This window comes from Bos taurus, chromosome 5, assembly GCF_002263795.3.
Source record: "Bos taurus isolate L1 Dominette 01449 registration number 42190680 breed Hereford chromosome 5, ARS-UCD2.0, whole genome shotgun sequence".
Taxonomy (NCBI): domain Eukaryota; kingdom Metazoa; phylum Chordata; class Mammalia; order Artiodactyla; family Bovidae; genus Bos; species Bos taurus.
Window position 1 is genome coordinate 118436031 of NC_037332.1, and position 22467 is coordinate 118458497.

Consider the following 22467-nt stretch of genomic DNA (forward strand, 5'->3'; position numbering starts at 1 on the left):
TCCTGAGTCTGCTCTGTTCTCTGGCACGTGGGCTCGCTTCAAGGACCAGAAATATCATGAGTGAGGGGTGGTGACTGTCACGCTGTGTTCATCGGTCTGGGCTCACCTGGAAACTTGCGCCCGTGAACTTCCCTCCCCAGACCTTGACTGCAAACACTCCTGTTCTTCGCTTGCGTTCCAGCACTCTGTTCTCAGGCCGTGACTGATGGACCCTGGGAGGGTTGGTCTGTGGACCTGTGTTGCCCGCACTGGCCTGCGATCTGACCATCCCCTTGAGCAGTCATCTTTAAAACTAGCACCGAGTTTTAATTATTTGTGGTAGATCATTTGGGCAGAAGAAGATGGAGATGTTTCTTTCATACCCCTCCCCAAAAAACTCCACAGTTAGCTCTTTTGAAAATGCCTGTTTTCCTCATGTGTATCAGGGAACAAAAACCCACGTGTGGAAGACACGGCTGAAATTCAGGTTCGTGTTTCCTGCAAATGTGGTTTGTGCTGGGTGCTATCTTGGCTGGGTATAGTCGCAGCTCATGTTCGCTTCCCTGCGGGGCCCCAAGGCTTCGGTCGCGTCCACAGGGCCTCTCGCACCTTCCGTGGCTGCGCCTCCTTCGTCAGTGCCTGCTCACGCCCGGGGCATCGTCCTCCCCTCCCCCCAGAGCCTTCTGAAACTTTCCATGGAATTTCTGCATTCAGAGGCATCCTTGGGTTACAGCCAGTCGTGCTGACGCTCGGTGGGCCCTTGGAGACTCCAGATTTGCTGGGGAAACGTTTGTATGATCTCTGATCAGCCTCAGCCCCGTCTCTGCCTGGCTCTTTCCTGTTGGTTTCTCTTGGTGTTGAGAAGCTCAGCTCCCAGGTGCAGGGGTGTTTGTGATGGCCGTAGAAACCAGGGCCCTTGCAGAACTTGGTGCCACGTGTCCTCTGTCCTTCCTGCCTTCTGCTCTTACAATGCTGTGGAAAACTGCTGAGGGCACTGCTGTTGTGACCTTGCTTCCGCGTCACCAAAACCCACTCTCCTCTCACATGAGCCACGTCCATCCATGTGACTTTCAGGGGTCCTTCGAGATGGGCTGACCATGGTCTCTGCCCTGTATGGTCTCCCGGGCGGGATTCCCACCGGCTCCTCTCTGCCCTGCCCCCAGCCTGTGGCCACCCCTGGACATCTGCCTCTTTCTGAACCGGGAGTGCCAGGTCACTGCACAGGGGGGCAGCCCAGGGTCCCCTGTATCTGCAGCAGCCTGTTCCCTAAGTTGGAGACTGGGACAGCTCTCAGGTACTAGGCATTAGGTGCAGGATGGATGATGCCCTGTCCCTGCCCCACCAGGACAGCTTTACACATCCTGGAAGTGGGCCATCTCCTCCTCGCCAAAGCCCCTGAGCCTCCGAAGGTCTGCACTCGTGTGTGAGGCAGTGGGGGGAAAGGACTCAGAAAGATGGGGTGATGGAGGGCCAGCGCCGTTTCAGGCTCTGGTGGCCACTGTTTGCCATTCTCCGTGGATGTGCCCACCTCCCCAGACCCATCTGGCCAGCCCACGGGTGATTTAGGGGCTGGATGTGGGGCTGGATGTTGTGGTAGCTGCTTCGTGGGTAGCGGGCGGGGGGTGGGAAGACTGGCCCCTCCCCGGCGGGCTGGCCTCCTGTCGCGATGCACCGGGACATTGTGGGGACCCAGCGCCCAGCCTCTCACTACAGACTTGTGGCCGTGGCTCCCTCTGCTCCCACCGCCTGGGACGCCGACCCAGCTGCTGTGGGTGCCGGGGTAAGTGCAGCTGTGCCTCTCGGCGCGTTTGCATCTGCGTCTGCTGCCCCTCCCGCCCACCTCCCTCCCCGAGCCCAAGGTGCAGGCGGGCGGTTTTCAGGCCCACGTGCTCCCCGACTGCAGGGCTCCTTCCGCCTTTATGGGAGTGACCTTCCTGTGCATCCTTCCGGCTCTCACAAAGGCTGCTGTGGCCTCACTGAAGGACTGGAGGGTGTGGCTTGCACACTGTGCTGTCAGCATGAGCACCAGGGCTGATCCAGGTCAAGGCCGTTAGGCGCCGCGTCCCAGGCCTCAATCACCGCCTGCCTGAGACATGGCCCAGCAGAGCTGGCGGGGGGCGGGGGGGTGGGGATCCAGGGTCACAAGTGGAGCAGGGGCCTCAGTGCTCTGACCCTGGGGCCCTGGACTGTCTCAGACCTGCCCAGCTTCTGTGGAAGCCCAGGTGGGCGCCTGACCAACCGCCTAACACTGGAAACCACCCCGTCATGGGGCTTTCGTGGGGTGCAGGCTTCTGACAAGTCTGGGGCACAGCCTCGGGGGGCAGAGCCAGGACCTGAGGTACCCGTGTCGACACCAGAGCCGGACCCTGCATCTTGGCCTCCTGGGCGTCTCTGCCCGCGGCCCACCCTGACTCCTAGATCAGGGACAGGGTGGGGGCCCCTGGCCAGCCGGCTCCCCCATAGAGACCCTGTCTAGAGAAGGGCTGTGGGAGGGAGGCCTCCACACCCCCTCCTCGTGCCTGCTGGCAGTGGCCTTGAGCCCATGGGGAGCTGGGATCAGCTGAGATGTCCTCTCAGGGCCCGCCCTGCTTGGCGGAGTTTCACAGGGTCCCCTCCACACTCAGCCTCCAGGGGCATCAGGGCCACAGCTGTGAGACGTCCTGTGCATCTGGGCTCAGACACTCAGTCACGTCCGACTATTGGGACCCCGTGGACTGTAGCCCACCAGGCTCCACTGTCCATGGGATTTTCCAGGCAAGAGTACTGGAGTGGGTTGCCGTTTCCTACTCCAAGGGATCTCTCAACCCAGAGTTCAAACCCTGGTCTCCTGCATTGCAGGCAGATTCTTTACCACTGAGCCTCCAGGGACACTTTCTGGCTTAAGAAAAGTTTGCTGATGATCAAGCCTGTAATACAAGTTTGTTTTATTCCATCAACCCTGAGTATTCATTGGAAGGACGACTCTGAAGCTGAAGTTTCAATACTTTGGCCACCTGATACAAAGAGCTGACTCACTGGAAAAGACCCTGATGCTGTGGAAGACTGAAGGCAGGAGAAGGGGGTGACAGAGGATGAGATGGCCGGATGGCATCACCGACTCAATGGATATGAGTTTGAGCAAATTCCAGGACGTGGAAGCCTGGGTGCTGCAGTTCACGTGGTCACAAAGAGCCGGGCACGACTGAGCGGCCAGACAACAACCACAGGGTCATGGTGGTGCTGCCCCGCTGGCCCAGGGTCCCCCACACCTTGGGGCCCCCATCTTACAGGAGCCACGTGTGGCCTGGGAGGGCAGGCAGGTTCTGGGCCGAGCCTGGAAAGAGCCTCTCGGCTTCCTAAGGTCCTCTGGCCGGGCCACTGCCTTCGTGCAGGAGCCTGGGAAGTGCGTTCTTGCTATATATGCAGGGAAAGGAGGAAATGGGTTTGGGGACCTTCATCCCAAGCAAGTTGACCTTGCAGCCATGCATCTCAGAGTGATGCCCTCAGATTGGGTGGGGGCGTGGATGAACTCTGAGCCTTGGGAAGCCCAAGAAGAATGTGGGGGCGATGGAGCCCCCTTGGGGGAGAACCTGGCCCCTTTGCTCTGGCGCTGCTGGGGCCATGGGGCTGGGCCATCCTCTCGGGCCCTGAGATGCCATCCTGGGGGCCCTGGTCCAAGGCCCAGCGCCAGCTCGCCCTGCACCCACCAGCACCAGCTGCCCGGCACCAGCTCGGGGTGTGCAGGTGCCCTGTCTGTGGTGTCCTCTGATGGACCGACTGGTGCCTGGTACCCTGGGGGCAGGAAAGGCATTGTCCACCTGCCGAGGAGAGGAGGTTGCCTTGCCTGGAGTCTTATCTGAACCCGGAAACTTCCGGTGCCTCCTGCTGACTCTCCTGGCAACGGGGACCCCAGGCATAGAAGGCTGACCTTGTGCCCACCCTGTGGCCACAGCCAGCAACTGGTCCTGCCTCTGAACACCAAGGGCGGCTACTGGTCGGGGCAGCGATGGAGGAGCCCAGCAGAAGCCGGGCACGTTCCTGGAAGCTTGGAAATGAGATGCAGTTCAGCCCTGGAGCCTCCACTCCCGGAGCCGCAGCGGCCAGGCCCAGCCACGCTTGGTGATGGAAGGATGTGGAATGTTCTGGAAACAGCAGTGCTCCCAGAGCAGCTCCTCCTCCCCCACCTTCTACGGGTTCTTTCCAGAACCTTCTCTGAACCAGGAGCTGTGCAGGGCCTGCGGCAGGGGCCAGAGCAGGCCAGCCCCACTCTCATGGAGCCCCTCATGGGGCGCAGACTCCCCAAATCCACACTCGGATTTGTGTGTCACTGGCCTCTTGCAGGGTCAGGGGTCCCGAGGAAGGCCCTGGGGCCTGTGGTCAGTGGAGGGGGCAGGAGAGGCCTCCCTTGGGGGAAGGTCAGGCCTGAGAGGTGCAGCGGGGAGCACCCACGCACGGTGGGGGTGGGGGACAGGCTGCAGGCGGGCAGCCATGGCACGTGGCCCGGGGGTCTTGGTCCCACAGTCAGAGGGGGTCTCCAGCATGGCCCACGGGATGAAAGCCTGACTCACGGAAAAGATGCTGGAGACGAGTGTCACGACACAGAAATAACAAAGAAAAGAAGAAATAGGACAAAAGTCAGGTGTAGGCTCATGCAGTCGGACATCCCAGGTTGGAGGGCTGGAAGGGGCAGAGGGTGCCCCCCGAGTGGGAGAGGTCGGCTCTGAACCGCTGGGTCCGGCCCCAGCTCTCTGCTGCCCCCGCGGGGCCTGGGGCTGACTGCCTGGGACCTCGGTGCCCCCTTGTCAGCAGGGAGGGTGGCTCTGTCCCCAGGAGCCACGGGGGCTGCAGGAAGGCAGGACAGAGCCCGCTGGCCTGGGCCGGCCTCGCGCCAGCCTCGCCTCTGCAGCAGGATCTGACGGTGTTTGCCCCAGAAGGAGCGGTGGTCCGGCCCCAGGCGGGGAATGGGAGTCCGTTTCCGAGGCTTCGGTCCCACCCGCTCCGTTCCCCGGACCCTGACCCCGGCAGAGGCAGACTACAAATAACGCCCAGTTGGCAGCTCCGTGGCCGGGCCGGGAGCCATTCATACTGCTGCCCAGGTGGCCGTCACTGGTTGCTGGACTCTTGGATTCTTGGCTCAGATCAAGGAAGAAAGGCAGGGACAGGACTTCGCTTCCAGCCCCCCGCTGCCAACGCCGCCTTCTGTGGCCCTGGGCGCTTCACCCCTTTCAGCCGTGGGCTCCCCGAGGCAGCCAGAACGGCCCTGTGCTGAGTGAGGCGGGGCGGCCCTGGACAGTGCAGGAGAGCCCGGAACAGGGGCCCCGGGCCGGAGGGGGACACAGCGGCCGCGGGCCGGAGGCTTTCCCAAACTGCCGTGAGACCACGGGCCTCACCCTGCCGCAGCCCCAGGAGCGCGATGCGTGGGGACCCCCAGACCCCCGGCCCGCGCCAGCCCCACCTCCCAGGGCGGCGCACCGGGCTCATTTCAGTGAGCCCCCCGGGGCTTCTAGGAGGCTCCAGCCCCGTGAACCCAGAGCCTTTGATTCCAGCATCTCCTGTGGGCATTTCACTCCCTGGGCCTTTTCTTCGCCCCCCTCACCGCGGGTGGCTGGCAGGGCCTCACCGTTACCACGGCGCAGCCTCCCGGCTTGGGGGATTTCAGCAAGATTAGGAATGCCAGGCAGGGCCCTGTGCGTGGACCGAAACTGAGCTCAAAGTTATGGGGAGGCCTGGGGACGCAGATCAAGGTGGTAACCAAGGGAACCGCATCCAGACGTCCAGGCTGAGCCTGCCCCGTTTCGGAGCTTCTCCGACCGTGAGGGGCTCAGACCATAGAGTGGATAAACAGACGTCAGGAGAGGCTTCCTTCCCGTTCCTTAAATCGAAGTTTGTAGATCTTAACACAGGTGAGGTGCTTCGGGTAGAGACGCCTTTCCCAGATTCCGAGATGAAACGGTCGTGTGGAGCTATTTGGTTTAGTTGGAAGCAGTCTATCCTTTTTGCCAACTCGATCGATCCTGGTGTGGTGTCTGAACACAGCGTCTCCCCAGTGATCCAACACCCACACCCTCCAGTTCAGGGGCTCCGTGCTGAGTTCACGTGACCCTGGATTCCAGCAGCCTGCACGTGGCTCAGTCCATTTCCTGGGGCCAGGGGGCCTTGTGCTGGTCACTCTTAAGTGTGGGATGTGGAACTTGAATGTGGGACATGGCCTGCCCTGGCTGCCTTGCTCTGTGCCCCAGGAAGGGTGTCTGTAGTGGGTTGGATTCAACACAGAGATGCACTGAAGTTCTAATCCATAGGCCTGTGACTGTGGCCTTGGGTGGCCATGTAATCAGAGGTGACCGGTTAAGACGGGGTCATCAAGGGGGTCTCTGCTCCAGTGCCTGGGTCCTCATGGGAGGAGGAGAGGCCACGTGAAGACAGAGGCCCCAGGGGCGGGCCGCATGCGGATGGAGGCAGGGACTGCAGGGCTGCAAGCCGCCTCCGGGCCTCAGTCTCCCCAGCCCTGCTTTCCCCAGGCCTCACAGCCTCCCTTCCTGTGGGGACAGGGAGAGGGGCTCTGAGCCCATTAGGAAGGAGAGGCCTGAGCTGCTGGAGGACGGGGAGCACCATCTGGAGGAAACCCTTCAAGAGCCGCTGGAACCTCCAGTTCATGGGTGGAAACTCGCTGGTTCCCTGTTTACAGTTGTTCAGTCGCTCGGTCGTGTCCGACTCTTTGCGACCCGATGGACGGCAGAACGCCAGGGCTCCCTGTCCTTCACCATCTCCTGGAGTTTTCTCAGACTTACGTCCATGGAGTTGATGATGCCATCCAACCATCTCATCCTCTGTCTTTCCCAGTATCAGGGTCTCTTCCAATGAGTCAGTCTTCACATCAGGGGGCAGAGAGCCCGGGCAGAGTCTTCGGTGCCCACGGACCGTCCCCGGCTCCTTATGTCATTGCCAAGTGGACCTCAGGAGAGGAGGGGAGGCAGGAAGTCTGGGACGCTGTGTGCTGGCCACATGTCTGCTGCGCAGGAGCCAGAGGCAGGCGGGGTGGGGTTGATTCAGCTAGTGACGTCACTTCCTCCCCCGCTTCCCTCTGAAGCTTGCTCTGGGGGGCAGGAGGACAGGGGGTCCCTGAGCACCGGGTTATTTGGCCTTTCTCAGTAGGCATGACCAGGCCTCTCACCACTGGGCAAAGGAAAGCAAGTTCAAGAGTTTCATGGTGCTGCACACACTAAAGATTAGATGGACGGATGGGAGAGTGGATGGGTCAATAAATGAATGGATGGGTGGATGGGAGGGTGGGTGGGTTGATAAGTGGATGGATAGATGGATAGGTAGATGGGTGGAGGGTGGATGGATGAAAGGAGAGCTGAATGGGCAGAGTGGTTTTCTAGATATTTCATGGGCCTTATCGTCCACGAAAGGTGACAGGTCTGAGTCCTAGTGGGGGCCTGGATTCCCTGAAAGCAGCTGGCATTCTCAGCCTTGGCGTCTGCCGCCACGTCCAGCATCTCTCCTGCAGAGGCCGGACCTCTCCCCTGGACCGCAGCCTCATCACTTTCTGGAGACGGGCCCCCAGCACAGCCCCCAGCCCTGTGGGTGCCCGGCTGCCCCAGGTGGCCGCCCTAAATGAGGGCGTGTCCAGCTCTGCGCACACGGAGGTGTGATGTCCCCACGCAGCCAGGGACTGACCCTTCCGCCTGCTGCCCTCCAGGAGCCCCACGGCCTCCAGGAGCCCCACGGCCTCCCGGAGCCGGGGCGGACGCTCTCCTGGTCACGAGTTAAGCTGGAAACCTGGCTGCCTCTCCTGTCTGCTCTCCCAAGGCGCTTCTGTCGGTTCATGGGAATTTGCCCAAGAAAGATTTTTTTTCTTCCCCCTCCACATACGTTTCTTGATCCTAATGAGATAATGAAGCAGGTAGCTCGCGACAACTGTGGTTTTTCTCTCTCAATCTAATTTGATTACCCAAATCTGGAGAGTTTGCCACGGGCAGGGGCCGGTGTCCAGTCTTCCAGGGGACTTCTCTGACCTTGCACTCCAGTGAGGACAGCGCCCAGGCAGCTAATGAGTCATGCTAATCAGAGACTCGTCTTGAAAATTAATCCATTCTACTGTAACTATTTAAAGAAAAAATAATTATCGAGAATGTGCTCGCTAAATTACACTGTCTAGAAGTTGTCGAAAGAAAATTTTTGTCTAATTTTAAAACATAATCTGGGTTTTGCAGATTTTTCTTTGCCGGGTGATTGAAAGATTCCGCCTGAGTGACTGGGAGGAGGACTCGCCTCTTCTCGAATCCCCAGGTCTCGGGTGTGGCATGTGCCAGCCTGGTGCGGCCCACAACCTCGGCCTCTGTCGAAGACCCCACCGTAGGGCGGAGCGTGGCCTTGGGGCCTCTGGACCCCAGGCGTATCCGGGGACAGTGGGTCTCCCTGCCTGTCTGTCTGTTCTGAGTGCAGGCCCGAGTGCTCGAGCTGGGTGTGCCTTGCAGGTGGGCTGAGCACAGCCTGAGCCAGCGACCATGGCCCCCTTGGCCTGGGCGGGTAGAGGCTGACAGGCCACCGGAGCTCAGGGGTCCCAGCAGCTGAGCTGTGCCCACTCCCACCCCTCTTGCATCTCTGATGGCTAGTCTCGGTACCGGGGGAGGACAGGGCCCTCCAGTCTGGCCCGGCAGTACTCGGGACACCTGAGAAGGCTCCAGGAAGCTGCCGCCAGCCTTTGCCGCAAAGGAAGAAGAATCACAGACGGTTCATGCTCTGGGCTGGCTCACTGACATCTGTCTGTCCCACGTGACCGAGGGGACCAGAGCAGGTCAGGGAGCCTGGAGCCAGACCCGGGGGCAGCCTTTCAAGGAGGAGGTAGGCTGCTCCTGAGAAGTCCCTGAGTCCTGGCCCCCCTGGACAGGACGGGCACAGAGACCACCCTGGACCGCAGAGAGGCCCCAGCTGGCTCGCAGAAGTCGGGCAGGGTCAGAGAAGGTTCCGGAAGGCTGGGACAGGGAGGGCTGTTTGTCCCGGAGACCTTTTCCTGTGGACTCAGGACGGCCGCCTCCATCCCCTGGAGCCCTCAGGGACCCCTCTGTGCCCCGCAGCACAGGGGCCTTTAAACCACCACGCAGACCCGTGCTGTCCAGTAAAGACGTGCGGTCAGTGGCCACGTGTGGCCGCGTCAGCTCTTTCCACGTCCCCGCCAGGGCACTCTCCGTTCGTCCCGTCTCCTCACGACGTTTCCAACAGAACTCAAAACACTTCCCCTGCAGGGTCCACAGACAGTTCACCCCATGTCCCTCCATCCTCGGGCCAAGGTCCAGCGGCCACCAGGTGGGCCCCAGAGCTGGGGGCTGGAGCAGGAGTCTGCGGGGCTGGCCCGGCGGGGGGAAGGTTCTCTGCCCAGAGCTCCGTCCCTCGGGTCCCCCCAGGGGTCCCCGGGCCAGGACTGCAGGGTCTCGGGTCCCTTTGGGTTCTGTGCCCCTTCTCCCACCCCCTTGCATGGCCCGGCCCCCCAGACCCAGCCCTCCCCCGCCTGCATCAGGATGCCCGCCGCGCGCCCAGCGGGGACGTCTGGGCCCACAGAACACGCTGGAGCCAGGTGGTGGCGATGCTTTCACGGTCCCCCCTTCCCGGCTGTCAGCCGTAATCAACGTGGCAAAGGCCCAGAGCCTATTTTGGGACCGTTGGCGGCAATCTCACATACCCATTCCTCACAAGAGGAGTCAGCGCAGCCTGACGCTGGGGGCGGCGGAGGGGGTGAAGTCAGCCCTCTAAACTGCGGTGGCTGTGAGCTCAGCCCGCCCGCGATTGCAGACCCGGCAGCCGCCTGCTGCGTGCTCTGATTGTCAGAGACCTAGCGGAGCCCTGGAGCACTCAGAAGCTCCTGAATACGAGTGTGGACGTGCGTCTGCGTGGACGCTGGAAACCCTCGTGGGAGCGGCAGGCAGCCTCAGACCCTGGTGGTCAGCCTGGGAAGCGGCTCCTGTCCTCGGGCCGCTGACCCAGGCCCAGCCGGCCCCAGGCTGGAGCAGCCCCGCGCCGGCACCCGGGTCTGTGGAGAGCCGCCTGGAGGCCCCGGGGTGGGAGGCCCCCGGGGTGGGATGCCCGCGGGTGGGATGCCCCCGGGGTGAGATGCCCGCGGGTGGGATGCCCCCGGGGTGGGAGGCCCACAGGTGGGAGGCCCCCGGGGTGGGATGCCCCCGGGGTGGGAGGCCCCCAGGGTGGGATGCCCGCGGGTGAGATGCCGCTGGTTTCCTTGTGTGTCCAGTGCGATGGGACCCCGTCCGTCCCCTGCCCTCCTGATGCTTCTGGGGACAGAGAGCGGGGGACAAGCCACCACCCCAGCCCTGCAGCCCCGGGTGCTGCGGGGAGGGTGCTCACACACAGGCCTCCCGGATCGCCCGTGACCCCCGCCCCGCCTGCAGAGCCCCGGAGCCCAGGCCCGGGCTGACCCAGCGAGGAGCAGGAGCCCCCATTTCTGCCCACAGCTCTGCGGTCAGGCGGGCGCTGAGAGGGTACGCCTCTATGGGGACAATGACTCAGGCCCAAGGCCATCGTAAAGCTGCCCCCGACCCCCTGCTGCGATGGCCACAGACCCACCTGCCAGACGTGACTTGGTGCCGGCTCCCCCAGGGACAGGGGACCGAGGACACGGAGAGGCCTGCAGCCTGACCAGCCATACTCGGGACGTCCTAGAGGGTCATCTGCGGCACGGTCAGGGTCTCATCCACCCTCCGGGCAGCCTGGCCGCACGCATCCAGCACCATGGAGACGCTCAGACCCTCGATCCCGTCGTCCCCTTCTCAGGAGTGCGTCCTGAGAAAAGAATTCCAAACAAGGTGGACATTGTCCACGAGAGAGCTGAGCTGCTCTCTCGGGAATGACATGGTGGATGGCGGGGGCCTGAGCTGGTCTTGGTCAGTGCCTCCACATGCAGGACCGTGGGCCGGCAGAGCCGGGGGCAGGGGAAGGCTGGGGCAGGCAGCTGCGTGGGGGCCCTTAATCATGCCTGGGGACGGGGGTGCCCGGTGGGGGCTGGGGGTCCTCGCTGTGGCTGGGCTGCCCCTGATAGCATGGGGCGCTGGCACAGACGGCCAGGGCCCTGTGCCCCCACCCTCCTGCCAGCCGCAGAGCCGCTGCCCGCCCACAGCACTCAGCTGGCCACTGTCTTTGCTGTCCTACCGTGATAATCCTAAGAGCATGGACTGTGGGGGGGCGGGGGCGGGGGGGGTACCTTGGCCAGCTCATTAGCATGGACTGTGGTGGGGCGGGGCGGGTACCTTGGCCAGCTCATTCCCATTGGCTCTCACGTCAGCTCCATCCGTGCAGCAGCCCCCAGACCCCCACCCCGTGGGCGCCTTCATCCCATGGACAGGGAGGAAACAGAGGCCCTGAACCCTCTGGGCGGGTCACGTTCCTCCTGCCGGCCGGCTGGGGGAGCCGGGTCCTGGCCTCGGCCACGTGGAGTCAGAGTCGGGGCTGCAGTCAGGCCGAGCAGACTCCAGTCCCCGCCTCGCCCCTCCAGCAGTTCTGTGACCCTGGCACAGTTCTGGACCTCTCCTTCTGCGCCCCCGTGAGTGATGAGAGGATCAGTCACATCGCCTCCTCATGAGTGACAGCCAGCCGTCCATCTACCCACAAGGAAGCCTGTGTGTCCCTGGGAGGAGCGGCAAGCCGGCCCACTGTCAGCGGAGCCCGCGAGCCCCGTAGCTCCGTCCGGAGCCCCCAGGAGCCCCCTGCCAGGTGGGCTCACCGGGTGTGCCTGGGCTTTGGCGTTTCAAACAGGAGTTTCTGGAACACAGAAGCTGCTTCCTAGTGTGTGATGACACAGTGGATCTCTCCCAGAAGCGTGCAGGTCCCAGCAGGTGTTACGGTTGCTGGAGTTTTCCTGAGCCCAGGGCCACCCGTCTCCGGGGGGATGCAGGGAGACCAGAGCCCCCCAGGAAGCCCAGCTGGGTAGGCTCGTCTCCCCAGGCTGGGCAGGGCCTCCCTGGGCGGGCCCCCAGCCCCCTCCTCGAAGTCCTCCTACCCAGGAGGGCTGGCCTTAGAGTGGCCTGGCAGGGAACACCCTTGAACAGCGCTCCCCAACCCCAGGCGCCTTCTGACCTCCAGCCCCGCTGGGCTTTCCTGCCCCAGCTGGTGACCACTCCCAGGAGGGGCCCTCACGTGCTGCCCTGAGGAGCAGAAAGATGGGGCCTTCTGGGGACCCTCCAGACATTCCTGCAGCAGAAGCATCTCGATTCCATCCTCAGGGCCTGTGCCAGCCCCTCGTGTGGTGGACTCTTCTGGAAACGTATGCGCGTCTCAGTTGTGCCCGACCCCCGTGGGTGTGTGTGTGTGTGTGTGTGTGTGTGTAGTTAGTGTCTCTCTGCTCGTGTTAAATGCCAGCCGCCGCTTCCCCCATGTGTGCGTGTGGCCTGAGCCCTCCGTCACCAGCGAGGCCGGGGGGACTCTGGGGCCAGGGACGTCGCTGCCAGATGCAGCCTCCCCACCTTGGACGGGCACAGTCCCTTTATGACTGCATCTGAGAGATGGCCGGAGATTTCTGGAATCCCACTGGTTTTGTTCTGGGTGATTCATTTTTCCGAGCTGTTGAGTAAAGTAAGCAGATTCACGTGTTAATGGAAATGAAGAAACAGTTTATTCCAAAGGGAGCCATGCAATTTACGAGCAGCAAAGGGCGCGGGCGTTGAGCGGAGCAGCGCAGTCTCTGTGATCCTGGGCCAATCAGTGCCACGCGTCCCCGTCCATCTGTCCAGACTCCGGAGGGCAGCACGCTCGTCGCCACAGTTGCTGTCCAAGCACGCATGCCAGCCACCGGCCCCGGGTGTCTTCAAGGTCATCCTGCGTGTCCATGTCCTCGGTTTTGCGGAGGTGGGGGGGACCGGCAGAGGCGTCTGGAAGGGGTGCGTTTCTGACCTTCCCCGTCCTCGGAGCTTGCGTGCGCTGGGAGCAGAAAGGGGTCCCAGAATCGCACAAGTCCTGGTGGGGAGGGGCAGGGGCCCCACATCCACGCAGCTCATCCCTGCGAGAGAGCTTCAGGTGTCACACAGGGGCACGTCTGTGCACACCACATACGCACACACGCATATACACACACACACCCACGAGGTCAACAGTTGCACACAGCCTCTGTAGGAGGCTCTCATGGCTGGTGAGCTGCTTGGTCTGAGGTCCAATCAGACCCTCCACACATCCTCAGGACCCTGGTCTGGAGGATTAGAGCAATCAAAGTTGTGCTTGGCCCAGTCGAGGAGCGCGCTGGCGAAAGTGCAGGGTTCTCTTTGAGCAGAGTGAGTCCAGGCTTAGGCCCTGCAGCTTCTGCCTCAGTCCCAGCCCCTCCTGCCTTTTTCCTGCCTCCTGCAGGCTGCCTTTTTTGCTGAGATGGAAAATTCCAGAGTGGTGGCCCTGGAGGGTGGACACTGGGCCCCGTGAGGGGCCCAGTGAGGGCAAGCACTCAGGAACTGTCTGCAGATAAGACGAAGGCTCAGTCTCCCGGGCCTTCCCAGGAGAGACGCTGCTGGTCTCTGCTGGTTGAGCCCAACTCTGGGTCTTCTGCAGGTTCCTGAGAAGCGGCACGTGTGAAGCCCCACGAGCTTTTTAGGGTGTAATGCGCTCAGGCAGTGCCCCATCTCTCACTGGCTGGCCGTGGATCCGAGTGAATTTGGCCCCAAATTTCTCTGACCCCAGGTGGCTGATATTCAGAGTGGGGCTCCAGGGGTGGGAGGGTGCGTCTGTCTCTTAAGGAGGAAGGAGCTGGCGCCCCCAGCAGGCCCCGAGGCAGGTGCGCTGTGTCCCTGTGGCACCTGTTCTGAGGGTCCCCGCTTGGGTTCTGCATGGGCCTGTGCTGCCCTGTCCCTTGAATCTGCAGCACTCTGTCTTCTCTAGGAGGTGTCCCAGGCCCCTCTGCGGCCCCCGTCACCCTGCAGCTCCTGGGGTCTGTCTTTGATGCCAGGCACGGTTTGCCCCCACAGTTTTGGCAATTGGCCCTTCAGCTGATTGCCCGGGACCTGCCTGAGCCAGTCCCTGATGTGTTCACGACCTGCACCCAGCGGACCCCTGCTCCTCAGCCCCTGGGACACCCGGGCCCTGCCCTGCTCCCCACCAGGCTCCAGGCCCCTCCCTGCCCCAGACACTGGTCCTCTGTGCCCCACGAGGCGTGTCTTGTCCTTCACAAGCACCTGGGCTGCAGGGGTGGCTTCCTTCTGGGGAGACGGTGGCCGGGATTGCGGCTCTGGGCCTGGAATTACCCTGGTGTTCTCACAGAGGGGCGCTCGGAGAGGAGGAACCAGCCTCTGCCTGCCCCCGCATGGCTGCAGGAGGGAAGAGTGGCTCTGCAGCCTGCATTCTCACACCACCCTGTGGACATGAGTACGTGTGCAGAAGTGCTTGTGTGTGCAAATGTGTGTGTGTGCAAGCGTGTGCAGACGTGCGTGCATGTGCAGACTACTGCGAAAACGTGAGACATGTATGTACAAGCATGTGCAGACTGCATGTGCAAGTGTTGCCTGTGAAGGCGTGTGTGTGTGTGTGTGTAGATGTGTACTCACGTGCAAATGTGTGTGGTGTGTGCAAACGTGTGCAAGTGCGTGCACAAGTGCATGTGGATGTGCAACTGTGTGCATGCAGATGTGTGCTGTGCAAGCGTGTGTAGACGTGTATTGCAAGTGTGTGCAGACTGCATGTGCTGGGTTGCACATGTGTTCACAGATGTGTGTGCTCACGTGCAAGCATTTATGTGTTGTATGCAAACGTGTGCGAATGTGTGTATGTGCATGCAGATGTGTGTGAGTGCAAGTATACACGCAGTAGCATGTGTTGTGTGCAAACGTGTGCATATGCAAATGTGTGCATATGTGCAAATGTGTGTGTGTGAGGCAGAAGGAGAGGAGTGTGACCAGGCTGGGTCCCTGGGTGCAGCGCCCGTCATAGGCTCCGGTTGGCAGAGCTGGTCCATCTTGGGCCCCAAGGCCCAGCGTGGATGGACCCGCCCTCCCCTGTGCCTCGGACAGGCACTGGATATGCGGCCACAGGAGACCCACGCCCTGGGCCTGCAGAGGCCGAGGGCCCCCGGTCGTGACACCGGAACAGGCTGGACTGCGGTCCCCAGCTGTCGTCCACGTCACTCTGCTCACTGGACCCCCTCCACCCCAGGGAACACCCTCCCCAGCTGAGAGCTGCCATGACGTCAGGACCAGAGATGAGGTGGTGACGTGTGGGCATGAAAGGCCCCTTTGTCCCTGGAACACGGTGGCCCAGCCCTGCGCCGCCGACTGCCCCCACAGGAAGTGGGCTGGGGCTGGCTGAGCCGAGCTCCCAAGGCCAACAGAAGGCCTTGTGTGGTTGCTACTGGCCATCCAGCACCCTCAGCAGGGCCGGTGCCCACACACCAGGCCACCTCTCTGGGTGGGAGCAGGGCAGTGGTCAGGGAGTCGGTGTGTCTGTCTGTTCTGCAGACACATCCGCGTGCCTGCTCCCTGCCAGGCAGCCCTCACAGCGGTCCCACGTGTGTGGTGATGAGTGTGCTCAAGCATCCGTGAGTGCGAGTGCAGGCTGGGTTGCTTCAGTCGTGTCCGACTCTGCAGTGCTATGGACTGTAGCCCGCCAGGCTCCTCTGTCCGTGGGACTCTCCAGACAAGAAGACTGGAGTGGGTTGCTGTGCCCTCCCCAGGGGACCTTCCCCACACAGGGATTGAACCTGCGTCTCTTGCATCTCCTGCCTTGGCAGGAGGGTTCTTTACCACCAGCACCGCCTGGGAAGCCCCGCGTTCATGTACACGTGTGTGCATGTCAGTGTATGTAGCTGTGCACACATGAGCCGTTTCCCACATATAGGCATGTGCGTGTGCTTTGGGTGTTTCCACGTGTAAGTGTGCTCCATCTAGGGCCTCTGCATCCTTATGCGTGTTTCCACATGTGCGTGTGTGTGTGTGAACATGTGTGTGCAGGCTCTGTGCCTGCAGCATGGGCAGGACCTCTGTCCCTCCCCCTACCTTATCCCTCACCCCTCAAGCTTTCCTCCCTCTCCCTGACCTTCAAATGTCCTGTCACATTTTGGGGCTCCCCCATGACCGTTGGGGCTGTATGCCCCCATCTCCCGGAGGGGATGGAGGCTTGGAGTAAGCAGCCCTCACGTGAAGCTTCAGGGAAGATGAATGGGGCTCGTGGCCTTGACCAAGGGCCTGGAGCCGTGCCCACTGCAGCCTGGGGGCGGGCTCCAGGGGACTAGCGGGCATCCCAACCCTTGGCTGTGGGGAGGTTGGCTCCATCTCCCCCAGCATCTGTCCACCATCTCTGGCACCATGGTCAGCGGCCGAGAGTGGCTTCTGTCCTCACTCAACTGTGAAGGACGTGTGTTTGGGGTGTGGACTGGCCCAGCCCTGGGCCGGGTACTCCACCTACAGCTTCTCCTCTGTCCCCACAGTCACTGAGCTTCCCGGGGAGGACAGCGCCTATGGTGGGTTGAGGGGGGCACCCCGGGCTCAAGGTCCTGGCTGGCACAGCAGGGCAGATTGAATCCATCCATCCCCACTCCGTCATCTGGTCCTGCAACCAGCCAGGGCAGCATCGACATCAGAAGGAGGACTCTGACGTTGCCCCCTGGTCTGGGATGACCACTTTCTGGATGGCTGTGGCCTCTCCTAGCAGGGCCTCACCCCAGCCTCCTTGCCTCCTGGTCTGCATGTCCCTCTTGCAGCTAAGAGCAGGCCTGTTGCCTGAGAAGGCCAAGTTCCTGCTCTGGTCCCTGGGCCGCCAGGGGCTGGGTCCCCGCCCCCCCGATGGAGGTCTCTGAGCCAGGCACAGTGGCCTGACAGCATCTCCCTGGGCGTAGCCCCGGGACACAGAGGGGAGCACAGATTCAGACTTTTCTAACCACACGTGAGCCTCTTCTCACCCCGCGTGTCCTGGTTGATCCCAGAGAAACCCTCCCTTCTTTCTTTAATTCGTCTTGATCTTCTCTATGCTGTGCACACAGGATTTCCAGGGATTGGCAGGGTGTGTGTTTCAGTCTTGCTGCTCCATGGGTTTAAGGTTTGTGCTTGTTGCAACGACAAGGTTTTTGTGAATCTTTTACTGCCGCCAAAGTGGTGCACTGGGGACTTCCACCGGAATGAAGTGCAGACAAGGAGAGGAGGCCCGAGGGGGGCGTGCTGGGGGCGCAGCCATCTCTGCCTAGTGCAGACGAGGAGAGGAGGCCCGAGCGGGGCGTGCTGGGGGCGTAGCCGCCTGTGCCTGCCAGCCCTGGGGGCTCCGAGGGACACGAGGTGGTGGGCGGCCTTTGTCGTTCATCTTGGAGCCGTGTCTGGGGCATCCCCCTCACCCTTCAGGGGAGCAGAGCCCGTCTCTTCCTCCACAGGAGCTGCCACTCAGCCGGACTGGTTTTCCGCTCTGACTTCAGCTGCATGAGCGGCTTTTCTGAGCCGTGGGGTCTCCCAGGCTGTCTGCTCAGGCTCAGGCTGCAGCGACAACTGGAGGCCGTGGGGCTTGAGCAACAGAAACTCCATTTCTTGCAGCTCCGGAGATGGGAGGCTGTGGTGCAGGTGCTGCTGACGGGCTCCTGGCGGCACCCCCTCCTCACTGTGTCCACGCAGGGGAGGCTGGTCTTGCTGAGGTCACTTCTCTTAAGGGCACTGATTCCGTGGGGGGAGGCCCCACCCTTGTGACCTTGTTTAACCTCAGTTAAACAGGATCTCTAAAGATCCCGTCTCCAAGCCCAGCCACCCTGCGGTCATCCTGTGACTTTGGTGGGTCACGGTTCTGTCCATAGCTCGGCCTAGAACGGAGCTGGTCTCAGGCTGACTGACCGGTGACCATGGATAGTGAGATGCCTGGGGTGGGGCCGTGGGGCAGCACACACCACAGGGCCCTCTGCTGTGCCCACAGCGGGCATCACTAATCGGTCCCAGGACACTCTCCCCTGTGTTCAGGCAGCTTCTGCTTATCTGTCAGAATTGACACCAAGGGGTCACCTGGGATGCCGTCCTTGTCTGTCTTCCAGACCACCTCCCAGGGCACCCATTGTTAAGACTCACCGAGTCCTGCTCCCCTGCAGGGGCCCCGAGGCCCAGGCCCCCACGGGGCAAGGCTCCCGGGTCCCCTGTCGCTTTGCAGGGACAGTCGCTGCCTGTGTGGCTGTCGCTTTGCAGGGACAGCCGCTGCCTGCGTGGCTGGTGCTGTGCTTGCTGTCCTCTGTGAAAAGAGAAGCGCCAGGAGGCTGCAAAGGTTGCTGAGAATTTCGAGGCGTAGGAAGAACAGCGTGGGCCCCGTGGGCTGCGCCCCACCTGGGTCTGCAGCCACCACAGTGATCACCTCTGGAAGGACATGGGTCACTTGGTCCTAATTCAGAAACGACCCGCGGTTCCCAGGTTCCTTTAACGACATGTCCGTTAATATGATCCGTGTTCTTTCCATCACATAACCCCTCCTTCCAGGGTTTCCATCAGTGAGGGGTCCCCAGCCCCCCGACTACAGCCACAGAGCAGTGGTGGGTTTCGTCCTCTGGGGGCTCACCGCCCCGGGACATATTCTGAGAGTTCCCCGCCCTGGGACGGCCTCTGGGGGCTCACCGCCCCGGGACATATTCTGAGGGTTCCCCGCCCCGGGACGGCCTCTGGGGGCTCACTGCCCCGGGACATATTCTGGGGGTTCACCACCGCAGGATGGCCTCTGGGGGGTCCCCTTTGTGGATGAGGCTCTGGGAATGCTGTGGTCACTGTTAGATCTGCCAGACTTCCCCGCCCGCCCCCCGCCCACCTCCTTCCAGCCTGACCCAGCACCTGGATTCTGACCTGCGGATGGGTGGCTCCCAAGACATGTGAGGGGGTTCTGACTGGGCAGGCTTTCCTGCTCTCACATGGGTTCCAGACACAGGAGAGAACGATGTTGTCCCTTCCAGGAAGGCGCCTTGGCTGCTCCTTGACACTGTCCCCAAGGCCCTCCGTCCCTGCTGACTGAGTAAACAATGACAGAGCTGCCCACAGACAGCAAGCAGGTGGCTGGGAGCCCAGGGCAGGGGCGGCGCCCGGCGGGGCTCCCCGACTGGCCCCAGGGGCTGCCCACCCAGCCTTCCTGTCCCTGAGGCCAGGGCTGGGTGCTGGGCAGCATGGGATCCGCCCCACCCCCGGCCGGCGCTGACCTCTGTCCTCTGTCCTCTGTCCACAGCGCGGATCATCAGGACAAAGCAGTGGTGTGACATGCTCCCGTGTCTGGAGGGGGAGGGCTGCGACTTGCTGATCAACCGGTCAGGCTGGACGTGCACACAGCCCGGCGGGCGGATAAAGACCACCACGGTATGTACGCAGCCCCCCGGCTGTCCTGGGGTCCAGGGGCCTGAGCAGGCGGGGCTGGGGGTTGACCCCACACCGGCGACGGCGAGAAGCCGGGCGCCGGCTTCCTGATGCAAGAGGCTGCCGGCTCTGTGGCCGGATGGGTCTGTCCCCTGGCTGCTCAGAGCATCGCGGGGTCACTGAGTGCCCATCGGCCCAAGGGGCCACACAGAGCACCTCCAGGCCGCTCAGCCCGCACAAGCTCGTTGTGTGGGGGGCTCTCATTTCTGGGCGATGTCCTCCCAGCCCCAGGCTGCAGGAAAGGTTCGAACCCACAGAGGGGCTTCAGACCCCACCTCTGGGCAGAGGGCCTTTAAAAGGAAAGAATGGGGGTGGGGCGTGGTCTGATGCAGGCGCCCCAGGCAGGCATCTAGAGCAGAGGCTCTGAGAACCCCGGGGGGCCCCGGGTCCCTCCTGGATCCACCAAGAGGAGCGCTGGGTCCCCTGCTCACCTCCGTGGGCTGGGAGGCGAGAACAGCAGAGCAGTCCCAGGGATGTTTTCTCTGAGATTCCTTTTCCAAAGGAGCCTTCCCCCAGCACAGGGGGACAGTGAAGGCCAGGGGAGCTGGGGACGCCTGGCCGTGACCCCTGGGGGCCGCTCTGGGGCTCCGCAGGCCTGGCACGCTCACTGCTGGCTCCACAGGCCAATTATCACGCCTCATCCAGGCCCATCCTCCTGAGGTTTCCGTAGGAAGATGAGGGCTGGCATGGGCTCCAGGCTACGACGCCCACCTCGATGGTGGGGAGCGTTAGGTCAGGGAGAGGGAGCTCGTGGAAGCACCTGGGAGCTCTCTGCTGGCACCCCCAGGCAGAGAAGCGGGGGCCACGGCCCTGGGAGTTAGGCCAGAGGAAGACCCGCTCCTCCCGCTCCCGCAGCCTCCACGTGAGGGCGCAGGTGGGCTCTCAGCAGCACCGTCAAGAGGCCAGTGTGGCTGAGCTGCTCTGCAGGGAGCTGTGGGTCCGAGCCCCGTGCTCGGCCAGAGGTCAGCTCTGAGCTTGAGTGGGGCACCTTCCAAGGTCGGCGCTGTAAAGCTGACGCAGGCCCCCGCTGCCCCATGGATGCCTCGGCAGCCTCTTGTGATTGTGGGGGTTCGGGCCTGGGGGCCCTGCCAGCAGCCTCCCCCTCGCAGGCCTGGGTGGCAGGGGTCTTGAGCAGGGCGGCCCCTCAAGGGTGTCAGAGCTGGGCTGCAGCGAGCATCCCCGGGTCTCCAGTTGGAGCTGCAGCCGTGCGCTTGTCTGATATCAGCCGCCCTCGTTTCTCTGTGTTTAGCATGGAGGCAGGGCCTGTCTCCATACCCTTGAGGTGTGCCAGGCTCCCCAGCCTCTTTCCTGAACCTGCCTCGCCGCTCCGGCAGCGGAATGGGCTCTGAGCTGGGGCTGCCGCCTCCCCCAGAGTCCAGGAGGCGGGTAACCTTTCCAAGGGCCCCATCTGTGTGCTGTGCCCTTTTTTGGGATGGATCCTTGGCGACAAGCAGACTGGCACCCCCGGGGTCACCATCCCCAGATCCATGAGGCCTGGGGGTCCCTGTGTGGGCTCCCTGGGGCCTGGGCCAGCCCTGGTGCAGGTGATGCTGTGTTGGGGGTTTTGAATGAACCCCCAGAGGAGGGGAGGCTCGGGCAGGGCTCCAGAGGCCCTGGGTGCCTCGGCGGACTGCCGCTGGGTCAGGCCTGCCCTCCAGGCTGCATGGTGCAGGCAGCACCTGTCTGTGTCATCATGGTGAATTGGGGTGCCCCTCTCATCAAGCCCCCAGCCCCTCCAGGCGCCCTGCCATGCGGGGTTTCTGAGGCTGGCCCCTCCTCGCGGGCACAGCCCGAGTCCTTGATTTACTCCAAGGCCTCTGCTGAGAAGGTGCAGACGCGCATTCCTTTCCATCCCCCAGACCTCCAGGCTCAGAACCATCATCTCGGTTTTACAGCCGTGAAAACTGCAACTGGGAGAGACAGAGATGCCGACGGCCAGGGGTCGGCGGGCCGTGGAGCTGAGGCTTGAATCTGCCGGGTCTGCGGAATTCAGACGCAGCCCTGGCTTGGCAGGAGCCCCGCGTGCCTCCTGGGGCTCCTGTAGCCCCCCTCCCTGGGGGGTGTCTGATGCTAGAGCCCGTGAAGCCCGCGGTCCAGGTGGGCGGACCCGGCACGCATAGGGCAGGTCGGGGGAGGCACGCACGCACCGGGACCCTCGACTTCCTGGGGCGGCCCCCCACTCAGAGGCACGGCCGAGGGGCAGGTGTGTGCGGCGACACTGACCTCCCGCCCACATGCTGGCCCTGAGCGTCACGGCCCCGCCCAGGAAGTGGGCCCCGGGTCCTCGCCCTGGCAGGTGGCACCGAGCGACTGGGCAATGGCCCTAGGGGACCGACAGGCTCCGTCGTCTTCCCAATGTCTGCAGAGGTGACCCCGGCCTGCAGAGACCTGTTTTCCAAGCTTGCTTAAATGCTTACCTGAGCTCTTGACCCAAAGTGAAAAGTGAAAGTCGCTCAGTCACATCCGACTCTTTGCAACCCCATGGACTATACAGTCCGTGGAATTCTCCAGGACAGAATACTAGAGTGGGTAGCCTTTCCCTTCGTCCATGGGATGTTCCCAACGCAGGGATCGAGCCCAGATCTCCCGCATTGCGGGTAGATTCTTTACCAGCAGAGCCACAGCGGAAGCCCAAGAATACTAGAGTGGGTAGCCTATTCCTTCTCGAGCAGATCTTCCCATCCCAGGAATTGAACCCAGGTCTCCCACATTACAGGCGGATTCTTTACCAACTGAGCTATAAGGGAAGCTGCAAGCTCTTGACCCAAGCATCTTATAATTGGAGCACATAATCTTCGTCTAGGATTGAATTGCAGGCCTCTTACAGCTGGCAAATTAGCACCGTGGAGTTTCACATTTTACCATAAATTGGTTTTCCGTGGCGGGGGCTGGGGGGCGGGAATCTAGGAGACCTCGGGATTGCTTGGCCACAAGATGGCTAATTCCACCCCAGTGGCCAGGTCCTCAGCCCAGCATCCTGCAGCCAGGCTTTGTCCACAGGTGGCCACCCCCCCCCCGCCCCCACCTGGTCACGCCCCAGCTCCTTCTCCACATGGCCGTGGCTGCTCCCTTCTCAGTGTCCCCAGCAAACCATGAGCGAGCCAAGGGCAGGCATGAGCCTTGGGGGTCTCACCATCCCCATCCCCCACTTAGGTCTTACGTAGATGCTTGTGATCAATTGATT

The 22467-nt window shown here is 62.4% G+C and overlaps 1 protein-coding gene across 2 annotated transcripts in view; it reads left to right on the plus strand.

Moving 5' to 3' along the window:
- TAFA5 (TAFA chemokine like family member 5) overlaps window positions 1-22467 on the plus strand; it is a 176851-nt gene that overhangs the window by 131213 nt on the left and 23171 nt on the right. For both annotated transcript variants that reach the window (NM_001077000.3, XM_024992262.2), the window contains exon 3: window positions 19099-19226. In NM_001077000.3, coding sequence (NP_001070468.2) covers window positions 19099-19226 — 128 coding nt within the window. The remainder of the gene's footprint in view (window positions 1-19098; window positions 19227-22467) is intronic.